The sequence below is a fragment of the Zophobas morio genome, unplaced genomic scaffold, assembly GCF_036711695.1.
Source record: "Zophobas morio isolate AGI-343-1 ecotype UQ-CSIRO unplaced genomic scaffold, CSIRO_AGI_Zmor_V1 ptg000610l, whole genome shotgun sequence".
In the NCBI taxonomy this organism is placed as follows: domain Eukaryota; kingdom Metazoa; phylum Arthropoda; class Insecta; order Coleoptera; family Tenebrionidae; genus Zophobas; species Zophobas morio.
This window is the reverse complement of record NW_026972713.1, coordinates 1-21,645: the sequence shown is the minus strand read 5'-3', so window position 1 is coordinate 21,645 and position 21,645 is coordinate 1. Positions and strand designations below refer to the sequence as shown.

General features: G+C 35.5%; 4 protein-coding genes across 4 annotated transcripts; 2 read left to right on the top strand and 2 right to left on the bottom strand.

Moving 5' to 3' along the window:
* The first annotated feature begins 6,307 nt into the window (after positions 1 to 6,307).
* Positions 6,308 to 10,603, top strand: LOC135121546 (importin-5-like). Its single transcript, XM_064045846.1, has 13 exons — positions 6,308 to 6,549; positions 6,648 to 6,734; positions 6,840 to 6,957; positions 7,012 to 7,290; positions 7,343 to 7,609; positions 7,668 to 7,993; positions 8,050 to 8,835; positions 8,896 to 9,049; positions 9,111 to 9,289; positions 9,344 to 9,553; positions 9,624 to 9,945; positions 10,019 to 10,268; positions 10,332 to 10,603. The coding sequence occupies exons 1-13, from the start codon at positions 6,388 to 6,390 to the stop codon at positions 10,486 to 10,488; spliced, it is 3,297 nt and encodes a 1,098-aa protein (XP_063901916.1). The 5' UTR covers positions 6,308 to 6,387; the 3' UTR covers positions 10,489 to 10,603.
* A 2,531-nt stretch (positions 10,604 to 13,134) lies between these two features.
* LOC135121549 (uncharacterized) lies at positions 13,135 to 15,045 on the bottom strand. The gene is made up of 10 exons (XM_064045851.1): positions 14,995 to 15,045; positions 14,773 to 14,867; positions 14,300 to 14,394; positions 14,068 to 14,246; positions 13,945 to 14,016; positions 13,793 to 13,894; positions 13,670 to 13,731; positions 13,530 to 13,615; positions 13,340 to 13,469; positions 13,135 to 13,247 (listed from the first exon to the last, which is right to left on the bottom strand). Exons 3-10 carry the CDS (start codon positions 14,378 to 14,380, stop codon positions 13,135 to 13,137), a joined length of 825 nt encoding a protein of 274 aa, XP_063901921.1. The 5' UTR covers positions 14,381 to 14,394; positions 14,773 to 14,867; positions 14,995 to 15,045.
* A 1,886-nt stretch (positions 15,046 to 16,931) lies between these two features.
* Positions 16,932 to 18,753, top strand: LOC135121551 (uncharacterized). Its single transcript, XM_064045852.1, has 11 exons — positions 16,932 to 17,000; positions 17,073 to 17,095; positions 17,310 to 17,372; positions 17,474 to 17,561; positions 17,689 to 17,773; positions 17,940 to 18,005; positions 18,059 to 18,124; positions 18,183 to 18,298; positions 18,360 to 18,392; positions 18,451 to 18,528; positions 18,582 to 18,753. The coding sequence occupies exons 1-11, from the start codon at positions 16,955 to 16,957 to the stop codon at positions 18,701 to 18,703; spliced, it is 786 nt and encodes a 261-aa protein (XP_063901922.1). The 5' UTR covers positions 16,932 to 16,954; the 3' UTR covers positions 18,704 to 18,753.
* A 12-nt stretch (positions 18,754 to 18,765) lies between these two features.
* Positions 18,766 to 19,473, bottom strand: LOC135121552 (ras suppressor protein 1-like). Its single transcript, XM_064045853.1, has 5 exons — positions 19,360 to 19,473; positions 19,180 to 19,294; positions 19,060 to 19,127; positions 18,924 to 19,003; positions 18,766 to 18,853 (listed from the first exon to the last, which is right to left on the bottom strand). Exons 1-5 carry the CDS (start codon positions 19,429 to 19,431, stop codon positions 18,766 to 18,768), a joined length of 423 nt encoding a protein of 140 aa, XP_063901923.1. The 5' UTR covers positions 19,432 to 19,473.
* Positions 19,474 to 21,645: the final 2,172 nt, after the last annotated feature.

Below are 21,645 nucleotides of genomic sequence, written 5' to 3'. Positions count from 1 at the left end.
ATTTTTGGGATCAAATAATGTATTATAAAACTTTCTTATATTAAAAAATTATAAAAAAAGCTAGACTTTTAGATTTCTGTTTCAAAAAAAAAATTATTTAGCTAGTTAGTGCTTACAATACTTCTTCTAAAGCTGTCGTTCAAAATCGATGTTTTTCTAAGTTTTTAGTTGAGCTCCTTATTATCTGCCACAAAAATGTTTATGTTTATAACCGCAAGATAAAAGCGATTTTAATCTAAATTACATTTTTCCAACTTTTTTTAAATAACTTATTACCGAGAACATATTTTAATTTTAACCAAAGTCAGAACTTGCTGTCGAATTCTTGCGTGGATTGCTAAACGACGTCAAAATTAACCTTAATAAAAAGTTACGACCAATTTAATCCATTTGACGTGCCTAAAAAAAATTTTAGTCTCATTTTTATAATGCCAACATGCCAAAAAGCACTTTTCTAAATCATTTTTACATCCCTAAAAATCATTCAAGTTATAAGTTTATTTGACATTAATATCGGTAAATAGTAACGGAAACTAAAGCATTAACACCTCAAAGTAAAAGCAGACTACGGTATTTAGTATGTCTTGCGTTACGGAGCTTTGGATACACTTTTTACTTCATAAATTCTATATTTTTTTAAAGACCATAAAGCTTTTTATAGGGTTTAATTTAACATCAAAAAAATTATTTACAATAAGTAAATGCCAGCGAGCCTCGTGGTTATTGCGTTCTAGGACAGGCAAGTACTAGCCAGTGCTATATATTTCTGAAAATATTGAGCCACTAGCGCGAATTCCAAAATGTTAAAATAGGATATTACTTCATAGAGAAAGTAGACTAGAGGAACTACCATTATCTATAGATTAACTCAAAGTCGAGGCTTCGGTGGTTTGCATCGAACTACAGAGGTATCATTTACTTAATTTTTTTATAAATTTCTCTCTAGCTTTGACGCTGATCCATATAACTACAAAAAGATGTACGGGAGGAGCAAGTACTCATGTATTTAATGAGCTAGGAAAGTACTGCAGCACCTAATTTTATTTAGTTACTGGAGTCCATATGAATTGGGTCACAACTAAAACATCACTGCCTTTTTGACTTTCGCGCGTTTGAAGTCTCCTGTCTTAATAAATAGATTGTATGGGCAGAAGTAGAAAACTATAATCTCTGTAGGTTGATTCAAATTTATTTAACCTGAGGTGTTGCGTTTATAAAAAAAACCGGCGAAAACTACTCAAGCTTATATCTTTGACCAGAGAAAACAGTGACAACTCTATGTTCGGGCAAAAAGAGTAATTACCTTAAGTTGAGACTATGGTCTGTACGGTATAAAAACATTTGGATTTACAGTAAACCAGACTAAGCAAAACTTCAAAAAGAAGGAACATAGCTTTATTGTATTGTCCATAAATATAATTTACTTTCTAATTTTGAAGAACTACCTTTGTTTCTCCATAACAAGGAAAATTAAATTTCATTAACCAATAATGGGCTCCTATTTAACGTCCAAACACGCATCAGCACTCAGCTCCTTCGAATAATGCTAGTACAACTGGCAAGAGAACATCTAAAAAACCTTGTCTTGCCTTCAAAATAGGGTTCAATACTTAAATTGAGTTTTTCAAGTTACAGTAGTTACAGTTTTCTATTGTGGGGAGCTTTAAAGGATTAATAATCCTTCTAACATTTTAAATTCAACGAAGCGTTTTAAACTAGATATTAGGGATTATTTTTTTCTTTTTGGTATTTTCCCGTCGTTGGTGAGTTATATCTTTAGTTGGATGGTGTTACACCAAACAATGAATTACTGTAAGCCGCAGGTAAATTAGTCTCACTGAAGTTGGAGGTTCTATGGATATTTGATAATGGGTTGCTGTCGTTTACTTCAAAAATTATGCTACGGTCTTTTAAGTTAAAGCTTATTTTTAAATTGTAACTTAAAAATGTTTCAATTACCTCTGTGTGGTGTACAAGAAATTAAGGTTTATGAAAATGCTAATAAATAATAATGGAAAAAAACTTGTAGTTACAATATTTAAGAAGTATTAGTTGTGCGAACAGAAGAGCATAGTAAAATTTTTTAAAAATATACAGAAAAAGTACAAAAAGTAATAATTCGTCATATTACGTGTTACATATCTTTAGAATAAAAAAAATTCGTCTCTTCTTAATTTTCTATTATATAGTAAATGCAAAAAAATATTGTACTGTAAAGATTTACTACTTATTTTATAATTTATATTATGACGTTTTATAAATAAATTATTTAAAAGCTAGAGTTAATTCCTTATGTAGAAAATTATTCGAAAACATCTTTTTAGTTAATGTAAACCACTGCGATACCTAATAGTGAAATAAAAGAAACCAAGCACAAAAAGCTAGTAAGCTTTACCACAGTATGGTGCGTATTTACCCTTTTAGTTAACTTGAATATCCACATTAATATAACGTTTTTTATTAATGGGAAGTTAACTAAATATGTTATTAAGTTTGCCATTTATTATCTTCTTTATATAAATGGGTTAAAACACTTGTTCTTGGGCGCAAGTGCGAATCTAGAAGTCAGTTACCCTTTTATGATAACGACCTATAATTCAACTTTAAGATTGTGCGCAGGAAGAGAGTAACTTGTCGATATCTAGCTCACTTATTTCTTTAAACAAAAGACCAAATGCTGTATCTGGAATAGAGGTTGGGAGACATAGAGGTGATAACTGAGGGAACTTCCGTCGAGTTATGTCCACTATTGAAGAACTAAGCCATTTTTAGGGTTAGGGTCAATGGTTGTGCACTCATGACTTGGTTTTAATAGTCTCAAACATTTACAATTGACGAACCTTTTTAGAGTAATTGTTGACGCAAATGAAGCGCAATGAAAAAGTATGACCTATCGAATTAACCGCAAAAACCCGAACCATATTGTGTAACTCAAAGCAAACGCTCAAAGCTTTTTTTCATGTGTCGGGTAGTATAAAGTGATATTTATAGTAAAAATACTCAAAATAATTATTATAATAATTTAATAAGAAATATAAATAAGTGATATTCGTAGCAAAGATAATTGAAGCCAAGGTCTAACTAGCAATTTTTAGTATAAAAACTGAAAGGCGGATAAATTTACCAACACCTGCTAACGAGTTTTACAAAAAAAAAGTACAACTCTCAACTTATATTCTTTGCAAACAAAGCGGTGCGATTTGGTCATATGAGAAAATATCATTAACGAGAAACCAAAATTACACAATTCTCTTTGCATCGAGGAACTGTAGATTAAGTGGTCATTGATTTTGCAACTGTTGACTGTGGGTAGGCAAGTAGAAAAAAGTAAACTTGGAGAAGGGTTAGTTTGATTTATAATAATTTTTGTTGTTAGGTTAAGACATAATATAGGGAAAAGAATAATTACTTTATTGAGTTTATTTACGTTGAGTGGAGGTATTAACATTTTTAAAATTTTTAAAAGTTTTAATTAAACTGTTACGAGCCCTTACTTATAAAGTATTTTTAAACATACCACGCTTATAATTTATACCGTTTGTAAATGGGTTATATAATATTACAAATATTTTTTTTGTAATTTACTTTCTCTTTAACGTTGTGGTTACATGCGAGTTTTCTGCTAAGACCCCACAATTGTTTACAAATTCTGTTTAATTCTACGTGCAATTGGTTATAATGTAGATAAGTCCAAAAACAGACATAAAACATTCTTTTTGAAACTGGCAAACTGCCTTAGTTTTCTTTTTTTTTTTTGCCGAGTCTGTTTAAACCCTTAAATCTTTATATTAATTTATTTTTTTTTAAATAACTTTATAGGTTTATACTCTATCCTCTTTTGAGGCGCAAAGGAATCTTCTTACATGCAAGTCGCTGTAAGTCGATCAGCAGGCGACAATTGAGAATCTGCTGACTTTTAAGTGAGTTATAGGCTGCAAAGGCATAGAAACCCCATTATAAGAATTTGATCAAAATTATGACAAAGAAAATGCAAAAAATTTCTGATGTATTCTTTTATCAACTGAAACGAAACATAAAAAAATTATTGTTGAAACCAAAAGGTTAATAGTTACTTGAGCTACCTTTGGTCTTAATAATACTCGGAAATATAATTATTAAAATTAATAATACAAATAAAAGAATTATTTTTAATTTTAATATAAATAATTAAAAAGCAATTGATAAGTTGGCAAAATTCCAGATAAGTATTTGAGCTCATAAAGGTTGCATGGACAGAAATATTCTTAGCACCGCGAGCAGCATAGGTAATTTATGTTCGTGTAGCATCTTTCCTAAAATCTCTTAAGGGAAAGACATCTGTTTGTTCTCTTAAAATAAAAAATGACTCTTTTGTAAAACTTTCCAAGTCAAAGGTGAAGATGTTTCGACTTTAAGGAAATTTTTGTAAAGCACTGTAAACAATAGCAATTTAGTTTTGTCTTCGATGCAGGTCCTTGCCCGCAAGGCGTTATCCACCTCCGTGCAACACGAATGATACACTTGGAGGTTCAGTCCACTGGAAGCCATAAAGCTCTCATTAATTGGTGGCAGAAGCTGTTAGAATATGACAGTCTTTAATCAAGTCAGAGCAGGGGGTCTACGGAAGAGTACTCCCGTTAAGAAATGTCATAACAGGGCAGAGCTCCGAACGCGCTAAAATCTACTTCTTTCCGGTCTTCAATTCTTTACTTGTTACCCAAGCAGCGAAGCGTTAATATAGCGCCCTTGAGCCGCTCGCACTAATCACCACAGCTAAAAGTATTTCGCTCATCAAGGCGCTACAGGGAGGATGCTACCCGGCTACGTTTACACTATTAGTGAGGTACTAAAAAGTAAACCATTTGAGGAAATAAATCAGTTTTGTCACTCTGCACCGCGATTTTCGTCTGCGGTAGCCAAGGCAACTCTACTGTTTTAACAAAACATGCACTCAAAAACTTCACTTTCTAACTAAAAGTTCGACTTGGGCTTTTAACCCTTTTTACCCTTAAAATTTGAGCTCTATACCCGCGAAGGGCGAAAATTCTCATGAGGTGGTACGTAGATGACCCGTAGGTCGCACTAGAAATACAGCGAATTTTAAAAAAAAATAAGACACTTCATGCTACGTTATCACGCCGCGGAGTAGACCCCCGTAGCGAAGGCTACAAGCTTGGTGAATTTACAGATCATGAAATATGCATATACTATAAATTGCGCTCGTCAAGACACGCCTATTACGGGTAACCTCTGATGGCGACACTCTCAAACGCACTGCCTATGTTCTTACCAACGGGTGGCTAAACAAGATAGCACTGTCGCGTTCCGCGTTATACGAATAGTTGTTAGTCTGCATTATAGTTTTAGAAAAAGGGGAAAGTTCAGATGAATAACTTTTATAAAATAATTAAAACTTGAGATTTTTTAGGCCTCCTTGAGAATCTAGACTTACTATTGACTAATCTGTTTAAAAGCGCGATCAATACGAGTTTCTTAACTCGATGGAGATTTAAAAAGTCAAATATTAATAAGTAAAATTAACAACCTGTTTTCTGTTAATTTCTTTGTATTGCAATCTTCTCTAAAGTCAAAATCTTTAAGTTCTATTTTTTTCTCACAAGCTGATCTTGATTCTATATTTCCGGTTTACCACCCTGTCAATACGAGAATTTTCTTCATTAAATTAAAAAGTTAAGTTCGACCATTTTTTTTTTAAATAGGCAGTTGAAATTACCACACCTTTAAAAAGTGTTATCTCTTTAATAATCCCGCCTGGCTAATTTTAACTTTTTTTAGTAGTAAAGCTTATACACTTTTTTGCTAGCCGTGGGTGCAGCTATTAATGTTGCTAACGTTACTGCTTAAGAAGGTTTTCTAATATGACGGCATAATATGGGCGTTACGCATCTAAGCAAAAAGTTCAGCAAGCCTTTGCGACAAGTGGTGTGTCACGATCTCTTAAACCAGGAGAAATTTATAAATGCACTCTTGATTTTTATTAAAAACTAAAGCTAAACTGCTTTCGTACTTGTTTAATATAATAGTAACTTTCACTTGCTTTTCCCTTTGAGTATCACCATGATGTTTCAGCAACATCAAGAAATAAAAAAAAAAGTATCAAAGATACCGAAGAGGTATGTTAACGTAGCAATCTGCCCGGTCATCGTAGATATTTACACCTCCTTGCAGGTGGCTTTTTTTAAATATGTTAAGATTTTGGCATGGCAGGCAATAATCAACACGCCTCTGGATAGAGACCAGGCATGGAAGGGTTAGCAATATTGCATGTTTCTTTCTCTCAAGCCAGTCTTCCTCTTAACACAGAAATTGTTTAGTGCTGTCTTACTAATTACACAGCATTCTTCTTATTTCAACTAATTTTAAATTAATTGCGTATATTATATTGTTATGAACGATTGGAAATCCTTTGAACAAGTTTTAATAAGCTTTACGCAACCTGACCATAATTCTAGAATCACAGCGGAAAAAGTTATTAACGACTGCTCAAATGATCCCAATCGTTTTCTTGTCCTTCTTATTCAAGTTTTATCTCTTTCCAAGAGGGCAGAGGTAGATATGTAGTAACCATACCTCGAAAATATACCTATACTTAACTTATTTTATTCTGTATATCTCTATCGGTGAATTATAAATATATTTGTAATTAGATAAGACAGTGCGCAGCAGTATTATTTTATAAAATGAGTTTCCATAGTACAAAAAAGGAGACATGTATATGGCTTCGCGCTTCTCAGGTTTTATTTCTAATTTTCCTAAAATGTGGTTAAATAAAATCCTTTACTAAAGTTTTAGAGATTAATATTTTTTTTCCCCCATTTTTAATTATAAATTGGTTTTAGGAAATTCGAAGTGGCTGTAAAGTTGAACTGTTAAAATCCTTAAGAATTGAGGAGGTTGAACAAGTGAGCAAAACTATATGCGAGTGTATATGTGAGATTGTGGGCTTATATTTAAATAGTATTTATTTAACAGTCATTGAAAGCTATAACTTTTAAGTTTTTTTTATAAAAGAAAAGAGCGAGCTTGAAGGCTGGCCAGAACTTTATAAGGAACTTTTTGAGCTCACTCAGTCTTCCCACGCCCCGCACCGCCAAAGCGCCTTCTATATTTTTTCTTCTGTGCCTGCTCTCTTTGGCGAGGAAGTTTCTGCCCATACTAATCGCATTCAAGAGATACTTCAGGCAGCCGTTTCTCCTACTGAGCCCGACATGAAGGTCAGGGTCTTTGCAACACGTGCCGTATGCGCCTTTGTGCTGGCTTATCCAAAGTCATCTTCGCGTGGTCTCTTCGGTACGTGTTTAGCGAATCGCATTTGTCGCGCTTTTTTTGATGCTGCTTGCAGTCAATTTAACGCAGCAGATGTTGGAGCTAATCGTCGGGATCTACGCGAACCAGGCTGCCAGCACTTCCAGCGGCAGCGTTATTATCAGCGCCCATGCGGCCATGCAGGCACTGGTCAACATTGCTACGCAAGTCCCCGTTTTTTTTAGACCAAACTTGAGGATGGCCTTCTCGTATATGCTTGCAATGGCCAACAATGGCGACTTGGACACCCACGAGCGCGGTTTAGCCGTCGAGCTCCTCGTGTCCTTAGCAGAGAATCGTCCTGGTACTCAACTCGTGGGTCCGTGTCTTGCTTTTCTTGAACACATTCCTTTTTCTGATAGGAATGATTCGCAAACTTGCCAACCAGAGCAATGAATGCGCTCTGCTAATCCAGACGGCGTTCCGCTTGATAGTCAGCATCGAAGAAGAGGCAGAAGCGTGGCTTAGCAACGAAGATCCCGCCGACCTCGAAGAGGAAGAATTAGCAGATTTGGGTGAGCAGGCTCTGGACCGTCTCTCCCGATCTTTGGGTGGGCGCGTGGTCCTCCCATACGCGTTCGAGCACATCAACAACCTTGTGAAGAACCCCGATTGGCGCTGCAGACACGCTGCTTTAAAGGGGGTATCCGCCGTGGCGGAGGGTGGTCAGAAGCAACTCCTTCCATTGGTCAGTCTTCTTCGCATGCAATTCTTTCCTCCTAACGACTTATTTCAACGCAACAGCTCTCCGGTGTAATTGAAACGGTCTTGCAGTTTCTATCTGACCCTCATCCCCGCGTGCGCTATGCGGCCTGCCACGCCCTCGGTCAGCTTGCCACCGACATGCATCCCAAGTTCCAAAGAGACTTCCACTCCTCTGTGCTTCCTGGATTACTGCAGTGCATGGAGGACTCCAGCCACCGCGTGCAGGCACATGCCGCTGCGGCCCTTGTTAATTTCTGCGAGCATGCCACCTCCGAGATACTGGCACCGTATTTGGTTAATCTTGCCTACCGCCTTTACGGCCTCCTCAACAGCCGTCAGCGTATGGTCGTAGAGCAAGCCGTCGTGTCCATTGCCACTGTGGCCGACTCGGTGGGGTCATCTTTTTCTCAGTTTTACGGGGAATTTATGCCGGTTCTGAAGAACATATTCATAACGTGCACCGACAAGGAAAGTCGCACACTTCGTGGGAAAACCCTCGAGTGCATGACTTTTATCGGCTTGGCTGTCCATGAAGATAATTTTAAGGATGATGCCGTGTGGATCATGGAAACCCTCCATACCGAGTCACTACAGAGCGGCCCCCCTGCTGCTGACGACCCCATGGTCCCCTTTCTTCTCTCAGCACACGGTCGCATCTGCAAGACTCTGGGGAAAAACTTTGTTCAGTACCTTCCTTCTGTTCTTCCTCCTCTGCTTGAATCCGCTAAGCTGAAGCCTGACCTTTCCATCACGTCCATCGACGCGGAGGATGCTGCACAGGATTCCCAAGACAAGAGTTGGGACTATTTGTACATGCAGAACTATGTATGCCTTGATTGGCTCTTACCCCACTCTCGGCTCACCTCTAAGACTCGTCCCCTGCAGAAAATAGGCATCAAGTCGTCTACCCTCGAAGACAAGTGCACGGCTTGTGAGATGCTTGTTCTCTACGTGGAGACGCTGAAAGAAGGCTTTGGACCATATCTTAACGAAGTCGCGGAGATAATGATTCCCTTACTAGAGTTTTACTATCATGACGGTACCAAGAGCCAACGGGTAGCGCTTCCAATTATGTGCTATTCATTTAACCACGTGATCAGGTGTTCGAGTAGCTGCAGCGCAGTGCACGCCTCACTTGCTCGCAGCCGCCATTTCTTCGAAGTGCCCCTCCGACTATATTCTCAGCCTTTGGGGCTCAATTTTAAGCGAGTTTATTAAAGTTTTAAAGGCCGAAGACGACGCCGAAATGCTCGTCGAGCTTCTCTCTTATCTCAAAGATGTGATTTTTATAAAAGTATTTTTTATTCTATCTATATCACTATAATTTTTCCAGTGTGTTGAGGTTATGGTGAGCGTCATGCATGGCAACTGCGTCAGTGCCCAGCATCTGGCAGATATTGGGCACGTGCTGGTCAACCAGTTTAAAAACTACCGCATCCGTGTTGAGAACAGGCTTCGTGAGCGTAAGGACGTGGATTACGACGAAGGCGTAGAAGAAGAGCTCGGCGCTCACGACGTTACCGATGAGCTATTCATCTCCAGCGTACGGCTTCATCCCTCCCCTTCAATACTCGTCATTCTGATTCTTTTCTTCCTCCCTATCTCCTTGCCAGACAACCTCCCTTCTGCAGACTCTCTTCTCTGCTTTAGGGCTTAAGGCCGTGCCGTTGTTCGAGCAGCTAACTCCCGTTCTCGATGCCATGCTGGCCACCAGCCCCCCGCTTGACACCGACCTCACTTTCGTGTTTTGCATACTCGCCGACCTTGTGCGTTACTGTGGTAATGGTTTATTTCACTACGTCGAACGCTTCAAACTTCGCGAGATGCTCGTCCATTATGCCCTCGTGGGCAGCTATAATGTGCGAGGCACCGCCTGTTTTGCTATGGGCGTCTTAGCGTTATATGGCGGCCCACAGCATGCCAGCGTTTATGCCCGTAAGCTTTCACTTTACTGTAAAATAGCGGGAGATAAGGCTCCTGACTTTTTCCTGCAAAAAACTACTAATAGAGTTTGTTCCGCCACTGCTGGAAACGATTAATGAAAAATCTTCAATTCCAGCGGACGACGAAAGAGCGGAGGAATTCACATTTGTGTATGAAAATGCAGTTTCGGCGATTGGCAAAATATGCAGCGTGTCACCTCCTGAAACTCCTGGCATAAACGGCCTTTTACGAAGCTGGCTCAATTTTCTGCCCATCATCGATGACGAAGAGGAATGTCAGTTTGTTTACGACTATTTGTGTTCGTTAATAGAAAGGTATTGTCTTTTTTTAATACTCCCCAAACTGGCGTTATTTTATAATAAAAAAATACATCGTAGAGGGAATCCTGTAATTTTGGGCGAAAACAATGCAAACGTTCCTTTTATCTCAGACCTACTTAATACAGTAGTGCAGAAGAATCTAGTTGGCTCTGCATCTAATTTAGACACCCGTTGCAGAAATATTCTTGTCTACTTTGGCATCCCTAGCAAATAATACATGACAACAGCCACGTGGTTCAACCTTTGGTCACACAAGCACTTAAGGGGACTTAATTTTATTGTAAACTTTAGCTTCATTATTATGAAAATACTACGCCGCGCTAAATTGTTTTTTAATTTTTAATTATCTTATAATTATTATGGCGAATAAATAGTCAATATAGATTTTTGTTAAAATTGAATTAATTTTTTTTAAAACTATATATTTAGAGTTTTTATAACTATTATCATGGAATTTTATATTCATGAATTATAGATAGTTGTAAAAATTTTTCGTTTTGCAAAAGTTAGTACTGTTAAGTAATTGTTATTATTTTTCAAGCAGAAAATTAAACTATATAAATATTTATGGTTAGTAAAAAGGTTTATGCATTATTTTCGATGACTGGTGGTTTGAGCTGCAAAGAAAGTTAGATCTTGACTTTTTGGCTTCCTTTTTTTTAATTTATAAAGTATTAATTTTAATTTTCCCCCCCTTTATTATGCGTATACGCGCTAATGTAACAAGTTTTCCAGAAAAACCAATTAGTAAATCAAATTACAGTAACGCATTGCTAAACACGTTGTAATAACAAGCCAGTTTTTAAGAAGTTGTGAAAGGAACAGCGCAAGTTACATTGATTTTTAGGAGTTTTGCTGTTGTCCAATTGACTTTTTTAGACGAGCTAGCAGTATTAATTTTGTTTATGTTATAGTTTTAGTTTTTTAATAGTTTGAAGTACACTATCGTTATATTCGTTTCAATGTTTTGCATTTTTAACTTAATATAAAAATACTTTTCAAGACGTAATGGATTACTTAAAAAAATAGTAAATAGTAAACTTCTATGCCATAGCTACAATTTACTAATAATTAATCTTGAGTTGATTTAATATTTAAAAAGATATAAGCTTGGAAAGTAGAGATATTATAAAAATAATTTTGCACGTAGAAAAAAGTAAACTTAATAAGGGAGGTTTTAGCAATTAGTATGGCTCCCTTTTGCCAGAATCACTGCTTGCATCCACCCCGGCATGCTGGCAAACAGATTGTGGCATCTTTCCGGTGTTATATTTTTTCATTCTAATTGTGCACGAGTCTAAAGCTCGTCCAAGTGTGCAGGTACTAATTCGCATGGTCCCAATTCCCTCTTCAAGATTCCTCACTCATGCTCTATGGGATTGAGATCAGGAGATTGCGAAGACCAGTCTAGCACTTGAGATCACTGTATCAAAGCCAAGCTCGTATCGATAGTACGGTGTGCCATGGGACATACCCTGCTGAAAAACCATTTCATCAAGGTCAAGTCTCTTAATACGTGCTTGGGTGATGTACCCTGTCACTTACTCCTAAGATTCGACCTCCTTAGATGTTATACAGGACCAAATCATAATTTGATTCTCCATGTTTATACGGTTTTGCACCACCTGATGATCAAGTATTCTATTATTGCTAGTTAATTTACAACACCACTTTATACCATCTTAACCATATCGATTAATTTTGGTCTCGTTTGGAAAAATTACTTTTCCCAGTCAAAAATGTGCTGTTTTTCGTACTTCGCAAAATCAAATCTTAGCCGTTTGTGACAGTCTATCAAAGCGGGTTTAATTAATTTTTTTTGGCATGGAGATTATTAGACTACAATGCAGTTGATACGATCGATTTTGAAACTGGTATATGAGATGTTTTCTAACTTTTGAAGCTTTCTGTGAAGATTCATCCGTACCCGATATCACTTGTCGTACAGCTCGAGCTTCATCCCTGTTTTTCAATATATTTGGACGGCCAGGTTCAATGCAAAGACTATTTATATCATATTGAGCTTGATCCGGGATACTTCGGCCTCACCGGCACCACATTCACGAGCTATTTCAGTATAAAACTTGCCTTAATCTAAAAGGCATTTTACATCAGTTGCTTTATCGACTGAAAGTTTACGAATTATTACTTTAAGGTCTCTAAAAAAGCTGTCCTTTGAAGTCACTTATACGCCCCTATGATGGAGCGATCATGAAAATTTCGTATAAAGTTTAAAACAATTTTACACAAAGGAGGGTAAAGTGCAAAATCCTTTCAAGCAATACTCTAAATTTAAAAAGCGGTAGACAATTAAATCCTAATCTAAACATAATTTATATAATGGAGCAAATAATCAATTTATTAAAGCGTTAAAGAAATTTCACGAAAAAATAAAAACATAGAATCAGATTCGAACGATAATGTAAATATGTAGACTCTAAACTACTTAGCAATCAGTTTTATAACCTAGTTTTACTCAATTTGATATAATAAATCAATTAACTCTTTACTAATAATGATCTGTATATCTGGCGAGAATATTACCTTCCTAAACAAAAGGCATTAAAAAGTTAACGTAATTAATAATTCCTGTAAAATAAACGGTATACAAAGCGAATTTTATTCAATTAATAAATGTAATTGGCGGCAATTAATTTTTTTTTTTGAATTGTTTACTCAAGTCCAATTTTATTTAACTATATAATAGCTTTATAAAAAGCTATTATCGATAAACTTTATATTAATTCTGAATTGGTTGTCTTATAAAATTATCTGTTTGTAATAAGAACTTAAAGACTCGCCGCTAGGAGAGCAGTGGAATGCGCTATTACTATTATAATTAATTTCTTGACCAGTAGCTTTATTTAAGTAAAATATTGGTAAAAGCATAGCATTGGTTGATCCTTGTAATGATCCGCAGTTTCATTTTAAGATCGTGTTCGCCGTGAAAACTTTTTTTCAACAGATATAAATCTAATAATTGAGTCAATAAACAAATAAAAATAAAAATAAAAGCGGTGAGAGTGCAACACCACTAGCAAATTATAAAAAAAATTGAGAAAAACCATCGTTTAGTAAGGATTTGGTAAAAGGTTTCAAGTTCATGGACTTTACTTCGGTTTGTATCAAATTTAAATAGTACACGCATCTCCCGATAAACTCATACCTCTTATCTCTTGCGCTTTCTTTGTGTTGCTGTAGTAACAAGATTGATAGTCCCTAAGAAGCTGGAGATAACGCAGAGTTGAAAAATACGCAAAGGGTCAGCAGCTCGTAAAGGGACTGCTCAAGCTGCATGAAAAACAATTTTGTTCTTTGCTCCTTCTGGTAGATGCCCCTTCCTGACGAAGAGAAGCCGTAAGGGGTAAATCTACAAAGAGAAAGTACAACTAAACCTTTTTCCCTATAATACAGCGTCCACCATAATTTACGAAACAGGAATACGCCCACGTAGGCACTTTTTTTCCAAATATATAAAGAATAAGATAATGTAGTCCACCAACCAGATGGCAGCTTACATGCCAATCGCTGGTATCGTGGACATGATCTGCAAGTTCAATTCATTGGCTTTCATGAGTTTGTCTACAGTTAACATTTCCTCTTCGACATTGAGCTTCAGTCTGTAGCATTGCGATAAGCGAGCTAATCATCAATTAAAGAACACATTTACTTTTGAACTTGGATGAGGAGAGCGCGAACTAATTCGCCAAAAGCAAGGTTATATAAGGGGTGCCTTACTTGACTAATGAAGAAATAAGCGGTCACTACATATAATTCGTGGGTTATATAAAACCTCTCGTATGTTTGCATTAACAATTGCATGCGCTCGCGCTCGAGTGTGCACTCTGTGGATTGTGTTACGTTTTTTTTGCTCACATCCCGTGCAAAGTCGGTAAGCATGTTCTGTAGGGAAGCCCTGGCCTCTGCAACTTGTTGTAAGTCCCCAGCTCCTTGGTAAGTGTTCAAAAACAACTGAAAACAGCTATCAGAAGAGCCGGCTTCGTAGACATCACAACGATTAATACTTCTTTATAGATAGCTGCCAGCGGGGTGCTAATGTGCTCTATAAAAAAGGTCCTGAAGCTGTGAAAGCTGGCGCTTAGCATGCGACCCACAGCTCCTGAACCGAGTGATCACGAGGTCAGTTAAAATCAATTTTTTTTTAAAAAAGTATATTAATACTAATAACCTAAAATTTTTCACAATTTTATTAAACTTTAAACTTCTCAAGGTGGTCTTATTTTAATTTGATGAGTTATTTATTTAAACGCAGCAAATATATTGTTATTGAGTGCTATACAATTTTATAGCTATTTATAAAAATATTATGCTCCTTAGCAATACTATAACGAAACGGCTTAAATGTTTATTAATTAACTACAGGCAACAAGTATATTTTTATTAAAGACATTAATATAATGAGTTTTAAAAAAATTATGGAGTATATTAAATATATAACCTTAAAATCATACGTAGTATGTAGCTAAAGGAAAAGAACCTGAATTGTAGAACTGGTAGATTTCGGGAAGTGTATATAAAGAAGTCAATGCCAACGCCGACAAAAGTAACCAATTTTTAGGAATTTGATGTACTCTATTTAATAAAAATGGTTTAATAGCAGAAGGTTCTTCAATCAGCCACAAGTACTGCAGAATAATATAAGAATACTTTGGCTTATTAAAATATTCTATAAAAGCATAAACGCCACTTATTTACTCACTTTTTTGACTTAATGAAAGTTTTTATATCGTTTTTCACTAAAGTTGTGGTATTGAACACCTTTTCCAATAAGTCTACGATTGCCTTTTTACTCGGTAAAGAAGTCACAGTATAATTTTCAGACTTCATATTATTATTACTGTCATTATTACATTCTTTAACTTTAGGACTAGACCTATTATCAACACTCTTCGAAAAGGTAGCTTTTATTTTATATAAAAAGTTAATTATTTCTTGGCAGGCTCGAGAGATTTTAGAAATTATGGCATCTGCTTCTAGTGTCGTATTGACAGAAAGTTCTTGACAACTTTCAAAAGTAAAGTCGAGATTAACGCAAAGTTCATGGAGAAATCCTAAAATATCATAATAGGAGTAAAGAGAAGTAAAAAGCAGAAAAGTTTTATAAAATAAAAAACACAGGTCAGCCACACAGCAAATACCCATAAAAGTCATCAGTTCCACTTCCAAAGATTCCATTTCAGATATATTTTTTAACAAAAGTTTTTCAGCAGATATAAAAATAGAAGAAAAAAAATTATTTTTACTTTTTTTTAATTTCGACTTTAATATTGAAATTTTACAATCTTTTTCTTTCATACCAATAAAGCTCAAAGAATTGATCTTTCCATTGTTGCTATAAAACTGGGCGTTTAAGTCAATTAAAACCTTTTCATTTAAAGATTCGTCCTTTTCTATAGAGGTAAAACACAATTCAAGAAACTGGTTAAATAAAAATGTCGGCCCTAACATAAAAGGGGCTGGAAGGTAAGATCCGTTCAGTATTTTTTTAAGGGTATACGTCGTATTTTGGGTATCTTCTAAGCATCTAAATATTGAAGAGGTAATATAATCGCAACTTTCGAAAAATAGAGCCAACAAAATAAGTGCATCAGCTAATTTAGTCTCTTCCTCATTCTCCACAGGAACTTTATCAAATCCCTCCCTAAAATCTTGGAGTGACTGAAGAAAACCAACATTGACCAAAGGACAAAACCAAGAAAAAAAGTACTGCTTGAAATTACCCACTCGTATGCCCATCGCAGAATGTGAAGTAGCAAAACTTAACGGTTTAACTGAGCCACATATTACGTGTGTGGCCCGCTTGTAGCCGGGGTCTTGCTAAGCCCCACTAGCTGGAACCTTGTCTGATGAAGGGAAGGTTAATAGTCGGCAACCCATTAAATTACTTCGAAGCCCGTACTAGTAACAAATTTCGGTGGTGGATTATATAGAATTTCTCTTGTTTTTTTTACTTTGCTGATTCTACTCTCTCCAAGAATCTTAATACTCTTTTCTAAAAAATGTAAGTCAAATTTTGTGCTCAGACGCCTCTCAAAGGAAAAAATTAATGTTTTTAAATTTTTTTAAAAGGTCGAAGTCCACTACTAATAGTTGTTGCTATAACCCTAAGTATTAGCTCTAATATATAAAAAAAGCTTATATTAAGATCTTATAAGTTAACTGAGACGGTACCTTCGTCAAGTGCTTAAGAAACAACATACTACGCGCGATACATACTTTAAAGTAGTACTATTGCATTTTTTTATCACTTTTTTAGCTAGCGTCTCCTCCCACGCAAATGTCGTTAGTTAAAAGAATTACTAATTTTAATTGAAAATACATTTGTTTTCTTATATGCTTTATTTTAGCATTCAATTTATTTACTTACACTCCTCAAGTAAATTTTTTAATAGATAAACAGTATTTTTCTTTAATAACATTGTTTCCAGTTTTTGACGAATGAGGTTATACCTTCTTTATAAATAAGAAACAGCTACAAATCCTGTAATATCTCGACTCCATTCAAACCGCAAATATTTATAATCCAATGAAAAATATAAAATCTTGTAAATCAAGCAACTTTTTGCGAGAAAACCACTTAATTTTTTTAAGTTATTACCTTTTACCGTTATACTTCATCCGTTTGACAAACTTTAAGTGGGAGAGGGTACGGCCTCAGTATGAGCTCAGTACCATCATTTGACGATCGTTCCTCTGACCTTCGTAGTAAGTTCATGTGTAAGCCAACCGTTTTACGACTTTTTTAACCTATTTTTTATTATATACTATAACTCTTAGAGGAAGCTGGAAATACTTCGAAGGTGTATAACCTTTAAAGTAAATGTTAATAAAAGCAGCATGATAACCTTAAAACCAACTTCTATATTAACATTTCATTATGCCTTTTAAAAAGTAAAAAAATTGTTAAAAAATAGTTATTAACGAATTAAATTATTCTTTAGACTATTTAGCTTTTTGAGATCAGGATTATAAACTTTCTTTAACTTGCTTTACTAACCAACCTAACATGTTTAGAATTTTCAGAAAACAGAAGATACTGTAAACGATGAAGACGCTTTAAAAGCACTTCAGCTTTTGGTCTCTTAATAACTTATGTGGCTTCATTCTCAGAAATTATCATTTTCTATGAAATTTTTAACATTTTTTTTTGATAAACTAATAAACGCGATCTTTTCTAGACGCAACCACCTTCTTGGGAGAAATATATAAAAAATTTGCTTCCTATACTTTTGCTATTAAACTTTGCACTTCTAGTTGCTGGTGTAGGTAAATTTTATTTCGCTTTAAAGGCACAGTTGATACTATTAGGCATACAAATTATAAATACATGTAGCAAGCTAAGATTAAGTATAATAAACGGCGCTTGAATATAATTAACGCTACTGCTTACCAGGATCTTATCCGTGGGTTACGTGGGTCGGGCCCATCCCTCCTAGCGGAACTGTCCCGGTGAGCAACGGCTTATGGTCTTACTGCTCGTAAGTACTGCGAAACTTTATATTCCTTATTATTATTTTTGCAATTAGTTTCATTATATGAAGATCCGTTTATATTTTTATACCTACTTATAAGTTAAAATTCAATTAATTTTTCTGTCTTTTACGTCTCAAACCTTATACTACAATAACTCAAACTTTTTTTCAGAAGAGATCAAAGTAACAATGGAAAGCAAACTTGCTCCCGCATTACTCTGGATTGCCTCTCTTACAGGTTTTTTTAAGTATTTTTTCCAGTCTTATAATTTCGTAAAGAATTCAATGTAGCTGCCGCACGGAATGCCTCGGGACATGTGAGACTATATGTAAACTCAGGCTCATCCCTTATATAAGGCTTGGAGATTTTTTTTAATTTAATTTTTTACCTTCTGAACTTTTCTTGCTTGCAAAGTAATTGCACGTACTACAATACTTTCAAGTATTTCTGCTTGTCGATCTCTATGTTTTCCGGAATTTCTGGTTTAGTGTATGCGTTCGCCTGCTATCGCGAGTATAATGGCAAAGTCGGTAATTTTTTTTATTTATAAAAGCTTCACTTTTTAGTTAATCGCTGGTATTACACTTTTAGGAATGCTGTGTGCCTTCATTGAGATGCTGGCGGGTTAAAATTGTAGCCTCACTTTTTTTTTTAAACGAGTTTTATTTCTCTCTATATCCAGCTCTTTTAGGAATATTTCCGGTTACAGTCTTTTTACGAAGCGTAATGGATCAGGATAATCACCAATTTTTTAAGACTGGTAGAGCTCTTGATTAATTTTTGCAAGTGCTGCTTCACTACCGCCCTCTACAGGCGTCGGCTTTTATCTTTTTATATTCGGATGGATACTATCTATAGGCTGCTCGGTAGCCACCGTCCTTCTCTTTGCGCCAAAGTTTGTGGTCCGCAAAAAAAAAATTGCAAAGATTCTCTAAAGGAGAAAATGGATGGAGCCCAAATAAATTCGCTACTCACTTTTTTTTAATGTTTGGACTTATTATTTCTGTTGCTTATCAAGCTTTTTCCTTTTTTTTTCGGCTTTTTTCACTTTTGCAGCTCCCTCAGAGGAAACCGGGATTTTTTTCCTAAGCAGAAATTATGTAATTACTTTTTTAAATAAAAAAAATTAGTATTGCCCTACGCTTGGCTGCCTACCTGATTTCCCAAAGTGCCAAGTAGCTTCCAGAGTTTAAATACTCCATCAAAGTCTGGATTCCTTTGGAAGCCTCCTCCTCCTGTACAGCTCGAGTATAGATAAACATCGTTTGTAAGTAGAACTAACGAGGCATACTAGAGAGCTGTGAAAAGGATTCCCGGCCATCTTTAGAACTTTCCCTTCGTAGTGGAATGCCAGATTGCCTTTTTTTTCTTGTGTCAGCTGCGATGACGGCGTCAAAGAAACGAACAATACCGAGCTCGGGGGGGAGCAGTTGAATAGCGCAGTTCTGGATTAAGAGCTCTGCAAGGCGATTACAAGCACCAATGGAAGATGGAAGCATGCTTATAGCGTTGTTTCTAATCACCAACTAGAATTTATTAAAGTGGCCGATTTTAAAAATTTACAATTTCGCGTAATTGAGCGCTAACGAACCACGCTCAAATTAGAGAGTTTTCCTAAATCTTCTGGTAGTTGAGTGAGGTAATTGTCGTTTAGATAAATCATTCTGAGATTCGCTGTAAATAAATGGTATGCGGAAAACGTATATCAATTTGTGTAAAGTGTAGCAAATTCAAGTACTAAGATTAGTAAAATTTGCAGAGAGCTCCAACAGATTATTGCATCCCAAATCAAGTATTTCTAGTTTTGCTAATCCTCCAAATCCAGGTGGGAGTCTGATAATTTTATTATTACTAGAAAAAGTATATAAGCAAACATGCTCAAGCTGTGGGAGAAGTTATATACCCCGCATTAAAAAAAGTAAGCTTCACTAAGTTATTAAGACTTTTCGGCAAGCTCACAATATTATTACTGAAAACGTTAAGGTACTCCAAGTTGGACAAGCGGCCGAGGCTCTCTGGTAGAGCTATGAAGGGCTTTAAGTTAGTTTATTTATTATCCTCAATACCTAGCTTTCCCTTAAGAACAGTTACCTTTAAGTTGATTATTAGATAAGTTAAGTTTCACTAGCCAGCCAAATTCAACTTTTATTTAAAAAAATTATGTAAGGTGTGATTTTAGCAAGTATTAAAAATTATAACGCAGTTGCTTTTAATAAACTTTACTTAGAGACCATAAGTTATATATAGTATATTTTAAATTGGAGAAATAGTAACGCTACATATATCAAAAAAAAGCTTGTCGAAGTTTTTAAGTGATTCACGAGCCAAGTTTATATTGGGCTCCCTTTTCTCCTTAATACGTCCAAGCTGAGCTTTAAGCATTTTTAAGCGCAACGCAAAGAGCTGGCGAAGCTTCCCCTCTTAAAACTATTTTATAGGTATATTTTTATAGCAATTAACCCTCTCGAGTGCTAAGAAAAGCTGAGTTCTATTAATTAATAAGAATGGATAATATTTGAAAAAAATATGAGAGGCTATAAAAAATATTAGTTGGTTAATATTTAAACTTAAAATATGTGTTAAAAAAATGTATTTCAGAGTTTTGACTTCATAGTTTTATTTACTTTATAACAGTGTAAAGTTAAAAGGAAGTAGTGATTTGCTTTGCTAGCTACCGGCAACTTCAAAATTATAAGGTGAATGGTTTTAACTTTTATAAAGCATGTAGTCTTGTCACCTCTAGTAGCGGTTATGTTATAACTCTAGCGCTAAAAAGCGCTGATGAATTACAGTTCAGATGCAGTTAAGTAACTTCGCTGAACAAATTGGCTCCAGGGACGGAGTTGAATGCCTTCGACATATGGAAAAGATACCTTTCCGTTGTCTATCTAAAGCTTGCGGTTGCAGTTAATATTGTTAGAACAATTTATTAAAGGTTTTTTATTATCTACTGAACTATCAGTTCTGTTTCACAGGGGTTTTATTTCACTAAGGGTTTTAAGTTTTTGTAATAATGTCCCATATTAAGTTATCATAACAGACTAGTTCTAGACTACGATCAATCTCTTAGATTCCAAATTTAGGGCCCCACATCTACTATTATAATTATATATATCCTTAAGAAAATCTAAACTTTTAGTATTTGTTATTTTTATAATAATTGTACCAATAAATTTTGAAATTAACAGCTATCTCTCGTTAAAAAACAATTTGTTTGCAGGAAAACAGATTATATAATGGCTTGTAGGTTCAACTTTTTGTGTTGAAAATTTGAGATTAATGCCATATTTCGTACACGCAATTTTTCAAGTCATTACTGTATGTCTCCGTTTAAGAAAAAATTATTAAGAACTCTATCTTCTAGAAATGTATTTAGTAAACGTGGAAGAACGGCTTCGGGAGTTTTTTCAACACCGAAATTAGGGTAATCAAGTAATATTTTTGGACGCCCAAGTTATGTATTGGTATCCTTGTGATAAAACCTGAACAGAAAACCGAAACAAACTCCACTAAACTGAAGCAAACTAAAACACTGCGATTTAAATTAGCGGTCGCGCTCTATATATATAGTATTCTTCTTATAACTTCGAGAAACCTGGACCAATCATTCTGAATTTTTCAGCAAATGGGGTTGTCCTAATTTTAATTAAACTAATAAATTTTGGTTCCTTTTTTGTTAGAACACAAGAGGTTGTGCTTACGCTTGTGCGTTGTTATATGGAACAGCTAGCATATAATTGATTATATTGTTACTTTGACAGCACCGCTAAGTTGTCATTTTCCAAGATCTTCAACATTGCAAGGAAGTTTAGCTGGTTTATCGCTACCGAAGACAAAACATTACAGCATCTCAATTGTGTTGCTGTAAAGGCCATGC